We start from the raw sequence: 6,384 nt of genomic DNA on the forward strand, positions 1-6,384 counted from the left end.
AGAGGGTTTGGGGCAACAATCAGCCTCTAGCACTCATCAGGTGCCACTCCCCAGCCTCCAGTGGCAGGTGCAAAGCTTTAACTAAAGCAAGCTTTGGTCTGAGGCACTTGAATAGGCACAGAACTGTCAGGGCTGGAAGGGACCCCAAGGCTCAGCCAGCCCCAACCCCCTGCCATGCCCAGGGACACCTCACACCACAGCAGGTTGCTCACAGCCACCTCCAGCCTGGCTGCAAACACCTCCAGGCAGGAGGCTTCCACCACCTCCCTGGGCAGCCTGTGCCAGGCTCTCACCACCCTCCTGGGCAACAACTTCTTCCTCACAGCCAATCTCAATCTCCCCACTTCTAGTTTTGCTCCCTGCCCCCCAGTCCTATCCCTCCCTGACACCCTCACAAGTCCCTCCCCAGCTTTCCTGGAGCCCCCTGCAGATCCTGGAAGAGCTTGGGGGGTTCCCATGGCTCAGCCCATGTGCCACTGACCAAACTCCACAGCTTGCTGAAGCAGGCTGCAAGGAAGCAGAGAGGCCAAAGGCTTCCCTAGCAGCAGTACTTACAGGCAGGTATTGCACCACAGTGCCATTCTGCTTCCCCACAGCAAGCTGTTTTCCCTTTGGGCTCCAACACACTAAGCAAAGTAAGAGAATCTCATTAGCACTGAGGAAATGGAGTTGAAGGGCCTGGAAAGTCAAGACCAGTGAGCTAGAATTGCTATTAAGAGAAACCATGGAGTCACTGAGGGAGTCACACAGCTCAAACCCCAACAGGTGAGGACTCCTGGGAAATGAGAGCCAGGCCTGGGACAGCACAGCTCACAGTGGGCACAACTCAGGAGATGCAGCTTCTCCATCAGCTGGGGAAGAGCAGCTGCAGTGCAACACACTGCCTGAGTTTCCAGCAGCCTGAAGCCTTCCTTTCTGTGAGAGGGGTAAGAAATCTCCTCCCCGCAGAAACAGCTATGACAGAGTCCTAGCACAGAAGGGACCCCAAAGGTCAGGCAGGGACACCTCCCACCTCCTCAAGGCCTTATCCAACCTGGCTTTGAGCACTCCCAGGCTTGGAGCCTCCAGAACTTCCCTGGGCAGATGAGGTCTCAGCAGAGCAGAGGGGCAGAATCCCCTCCCTCCACCTGCTGCCCACACTGCTGGGGCTGCAGCCCAGGTCATGACTGGGTCTGAGCTGTGTGTGCACACTGCCAGCTCACACTGAGCTTCTCACCAACCAGCACCCCCAAGCCCTCCTCCTCAGGGCTGCTCTCCATCCACCTGCTCCTCCCCTTCAGCGCCCAGCACTCTGCCCCCACTCACCAGAAGTGACAGCGACAGAGGCAGGCAGGGTGGCATACACCTTGACAGAGTCTGTGACCTGCAGCACAGAGATGCTGCCATCAGACAGGCAGATGGCCACCATGGTGGGGCTGGCAGGGTTCCACTTCAGGTCATTGACCACGGCTGCACTCCCTGAGTCCTTGGCCAGTTTGTGGTATGCAAAAGCACGTTTCTGCTGCTTGGCCTTTCAGGGAAGAGAAATGCAGGAGAGAGTCAAAGCTGAGCACAAAGCCCAGCTCCCCCAGAGTCCTCAGTCAAGGCAGTTTTGACCTTCCTAGGACTTGTTGACTAACAAAAACACAAAGCACATTTTGAGTTTGCTGAGTAACTCCTGGACAGAGACACAGAATGGTTTGGCTTGGGAGGGGCCTTAAAGATCATCTGGTTCCAAGCCATGGGCAAGGACACCTCCCACCAGCCCAGGTTGCTCAAGGCCTCATCCAGCCTGGCCTTGAACACCTCCAGGGAGGGAGCATCCACAGCCTCCCTGGGCAGCCTTTTCAGGGTCTCAGCAGCCTCACTGCAAAGAATTTCTTCCTGATCTCCAGTCTCAATCTCCCTTCTTCCAGCTCAAGCCACTGTCCCTCTTCTGTCACTACAAGCCCTTGTAAAATGTCCCTTCCTGGCTTTCCTGCAGTTGCCTTCAGGCACTGGGAGGCTGCTCTAAGGTCTCCCTGGAGCCTTCTCTTCTCCATGCTGAACAGCCCCAACCCTCCCAGCCTGTCCCCACAGGGGAGGGTCTCTAATCCCTTCACCGCCCTCTCTAGACCTGCTCCAACAGTTCAATGCCCTTCTTCTGCTCTCTCTGCCACACATCTCCCACAAAGAGACAGAAAATCTCCCCTCCCCCCCCCAGGCCATGCCTCTGCTGCTGCAGTGTGCTGGAGAGCCATGCCCCGGGCCTGCCTCACCTGGTTGAGGAAGGTGCGGACGTCGAAGAAGCCGATGAAGGCCCCGAGCTCGGAGGACATCATGCAGACAGAGAGAGTGAGGCTGTCACAGCTCAGAGCCAGGTGCTGCACAGGGAACTTCAGGGGCACTGAGGTGCTCTGAACGTTCTCCACTTGAAACACAGAAAGGAAAGGAAGGTGGAATGCAGGGGACAAAGAGAGGCAGCAGCAAGGCCCCCGCGGAGCAGCTGCCCCGGCCGCAGCCGCTGCGGAGGTCACCGCCGGCGCCGCTGCGGTGCAAGAAGAATCTCCTGGCTGCAGGGGCGGTCAGGGGCTGGCACAGGCTGCCCAGGGAGGTGGTGGAGTCACCACCCCTGGAGGTGTGCCCATGGCACTCTGGGACATGGCTTGCTGGCTGTGGTGGTGCTGGGTTGCTGCTTGGACTCAGTGACCTCAGAGGTCTCCTCCAACCCAACCAATTCTGTGGCTCTGTCAAAGCTGATGCAGGAAAACTGAGGGGGAACAAACTCCTCTCTCTCCTCTACCACCACAGCCTCAAGAGCTGCCAGATTCCTCTGGTGAGAAAACTGCACCTCCCTTCCTCAGTAACCTGGAGGAAAAATGAGTGGATTCTTATTCTCCTCATGCCTGTGCATGGACACCTCGAGGGCGAACAGCCGAGGGCCAGGGAGGGCCAAAGCCCACCCTGCACCCAGGTGGTGGAGGAGGGACTGCTCCCCCTCTCACAGGACCCTCCTTCAGTCAGAGTGCATAGCTCAGGGGGGGTAACTCTGTCCCTCCACTCACACTCCCCCTCCTGCAGGCACAGACTGACAGCTCCAGGCCTGACCACCACCACATGTGGCTGTGAGGGGAGGGGAAGGTTCAGCTTGGAAAGGTCAACACTGATGGACTTTGCCCAGTCAGGGACTGATTCCACCTACAGCCCTGACCACAGGTGACCAAACTCGAGCCACACTTGGACAGGAGCCAGCACAGGGCAGCCTGGGGCTGCGTCCCTCACGCCTGCACTTCATCCCAGCAGCACACACTGCCCCTGCCTCCTCCCCCAGGGAAGCAGGCTGAGCTCCACAGCACCCAGAGGCAGCCCTGGGAAGAGCCTTACCGATTTCATTGGGGTCCTCTCCCAGCTGGTTCTGCATGAGGAGGTTCCTGGTGTGGAAGATCTGCAGGCTGGTTCCTCCAGCAGCAAAGACCAGCCCATACTTGTTGGACACTGCCAGCAGGCTGGAGCGCTCCCTGGGCAGCTCCTCCGGAGCCTCGAAGATGCGAACCTTCTTCAGAGCTCTGAACTGGAAGTCCTGCGGGGAGAGGGCCGGGAAGCAGCTGCACCCCTGCTGGCGAGCAGGAGCAGCCTCCCTGAGGCAGCAAGGGAGAGCTCTCTCTCCTCACCAGAGCCAGGGCACAGCCCACACCCACACCGACCCTGGCCATCCCCTGCTGTCTCAGCCAAGAAACTCAGATCACAACACATCCTTCCCCTGGCTGAGCCTCTTCTGCCCACTGCCTCTGCTCATAAAGCCTGGAAGAGCTGAATCTGCCCAGCACCTCTAATCCGCTCAGAAGCAGGACAAAGCCAGCCAGGAGTGCAGAAAAGTGAAAGAGGAGGGGAGGACAGGAGGGGAGGACAGGAGGGGAGGAAGCCGTTGCCCAGAGCAGAACTTCCAAGCACAGGGCAGGCTGGCAGGAGGACTGAGAAGCTCATCACTCTTTCCCCACATCAAGGCTCCCCCAGGGGTCGTCAAGGGCCACTCCTGCCCCTTCCTCTTCCCCCCCACGGACTCGCACCCGAGCGTGCCGAGAGCTCCTCAGGTGCTTCACAACCGCCGCAGGGACGCCGCAGAACGGCGCCGACCTGGGCCGAGCGAGCAGCGCCGACCTGAGCCGAGCGAGCAGCACCGACCTGGGCCGAGCGAGCAGCACCGACCTGGGCCGAGCGAGCAGCACCGACCTGGGCCGAGCGAGCAGCACCGACCTGGGCCGAGCGAGCAGCACCGACCTGGGCCGAGCGAGCAGCACCGACCTGGGCCGAGCGAGCAGCACCGACCTGGGCCGAGCGAGCAGCACCGACCTGAGCCGAGCGAGCAGCACCGACCGGAGCCGAGCGAGCAGCACCGACCTGGGCCGAGCGAGCAGCACCGACCTGGGCCGAGCGAGCAGCACCGACCTGGGCCGAGCGAGCAGCACCGACCTGGGCCGAGCGAGCAGCACCGACCTGGGCCGAGCGAGCAGCACCGACCTGGGCCGAGCGAGCAGCACCGACCTGAGCCGAGCGAGCAGCACCGACCTGAGCCGAGCGAGCAGCACCGACCGGAGCCGAGCGAGCAGCGCCGACCGGAGCCGAGCGAGCAGCACCGACCTGGGCCGAGCGAGCAGCACCGCCTCCGCCAGCCTGCGGCCCCGAGCCGCGTCCCTGCCCCTGCCGAGCGCCCGCACAGCCCCCAGGCCCCCTTCTCCCCGCGGCCCGAGCCGCCCCCCGGCCGGGGCGGGAGCCAAGGGCCGGAGCCGTTCCGCCGGCCGGCTGCCGCTCTCCCCCGGCCCTCCTGCCCGTCCCCCTGCCCTCACCTTCATCTCCCGCTCGGGGATCACGTCCATGTCGTCCCCCATGGCGCCAGCGGCAGCCCCGCGGCGCGCGCTCCCCTCAGCGCAGCCGGGAACCCCCGCGCGCCCGCCGCGGCGCTCGCTTCCGCTTCCGGCGGAGCCGCTCTGGCCTCGGCTCTCGATCGTCCGCGGCGGCCGCAGCTCCTCCAGAGGGAGCCCCCTAGCGGCCACCCGGTGCGAAGGAGAGCGGCAGCCCCTCCCGCGCCAGGGGGAGCCAGGCTGTGCCCATAAACCTTTGTAGGTTGTTTTCCGAGCCGGGGGCTGGCTGGGTTGGGTCGGCCCTGCCCTGAGAGCATCCAGCCATGAATGGGCAGCCCTCGGGGTCCAGCCCCAGGGGGTTCTCCTGCAGGCTTTCTGGGGGTCCTGTCCCATGGGGCTGCTCCGAGAGGATCCAGCCCCATGGGCATCCCTCGAAAGCTCTCGGGGTCCAGCCCCAGGGGGTTCTCCTGCAGGCTCTCCGGGGGTCCTGTCCCATGGGGCTGCTCCGAGAGCATCCAGCCCCATGGGCATCCCTCAAAAGCTCTCGGGGTCCAGCCCCAGGGGGTTCTCCTGCAGGCTCTCCGGGGGTCCTGTCCCATGGGGCTGCTCCGAGAGCATCCAGCCCCATGGGCATCCCTCAAAAGCTCTCGGGGTCCAGCCCCAGGGGGTTCTCCTGCAGGCTCTCCGGGGGTCCTGCCCGACGGGGCTGCCCCTAGAGGACCCGAGGAGATCTGTGCTGCTCCTGGAGGCTCTCAGACTGGGCTGGGGATTCCTCCCAGCTGCAGGGCGGGGGAGGCCAGCAAGCAGCTGTTGCCCCCTGCTCGTCAGCCTTTGGGAAGGGGTTTGGGCGCCTGTGGCACAGCAGAGGTCCAGCGTCGCTGCAGCTGGAAGCAAACCCCAGCCCCCGAGCGTGGGCTGCGGCGGCGGCGCAGGGTCCCTTGGGCTGGTCCCTGTGCGCTTCTGCGTGGCTGAGCTGGATCAGTGGAGGCTGTGTGAGCAGGGATGGCTTTTTGGTGCTCCAGGCCCCCACTCCAGCAGCATCTGGTTTTTTTTCAGTCACAGCAGGACCCGAGAGTGTTTCTCGCTCCCTCCTGCCGCAAGCTCAAGCGCTCAGCCCCGACTCAGTGCCAGCACAGGGGCTGCACCACCGCAGCACTTAGCCCTGTGGGGACAAGGACGTGCTGACAAGGGCAGCCTGCAGCTGTAGCAGGTTGTGCTGCTCTCCTCCAGGACTGGAAGGGGGAGGATTTTTCCACAGAAGCAAAAGCAGAGATGGCTTTGGGCAGTGACCTGAACTGTGGCAAACCACATCCCGATTTCCCTTGTGCCACGTGCTCCCTTTATCTTCCAGCTGAGCGAGGGCTGTTACACACAGCCTGGAAGAGCAGGTGCATCCCCAGGGGCTGCGAGGCAGCAGAGAGCAGGCACAGGGCTCTGATCTAAGGGAAATTCTTTCCTTTAGAGGAACACAAGGCAAGTGTGTACCCAGTCTTTCCCCCAGGAAGCCTGCTCTCCATTTGGTAACTCAGACAAGAACCTCAGGCAATTGCCTCAAGAGCTGAGAGGA

The 6,384-nt window shown here is 62.6% G+C and overlaps 1 protein-coding gene across 2 annotated transcripts in view; it reads right to left on the reverse strand.

Annotated features, from left to right (window-relative positions):
• Positions 1–4,891, reverse strand: part of NUP214 (nucleoporin 214) — a 45,289-nt gene extending 40,398 nt beyond the window's left edge. For both annotated transcript variants that reach the window (XM_068155984.1, XM_068155983.1), the window contains exons 1-5: positions 4,803–4,891; positions 3,343–3,538; positions 2,238–2,389; positions 1,306–1,510; positions 556–626 (exon numbers count right to left, since the gene is read on the reverse strand). In XM_068155984.1, the coding sequence (XP_068012085.1) occupies positions 556–626; positions 1,306–1,510; positions 2,238–2,389; positions 3,343–3,538; positions 4,803–4,844 (666 nt within the window). In that variant the 5' untranslated portion in view covers positions 4,845–4,891. The remainder of the gene's footprint in view (positions 1–555; positions 627–1,305; positions 1,511–2,237; positions 2,390–3,342; positions 3,539–4,802) is intronic.
• Positions 4,892–6,384: the final 1,493 nt, after the last annotated feature.

This window comes from Melanerpes formicivorus, unplaced genomic scaffold (assembly GCF_026170545.1).
Source record: "Melanerpes formicivorus ecotype bairdi unplaced genomic scaffold, bMelFor1.0.p_v2 SCAF_33, whole genome shotgun sequence".
Lineage (NCBI taxonomy): Eukaryota > Metazoa > Chordata > Aves > Piciformes > Picidae > Melanerpes > Melanerpes formicivorus.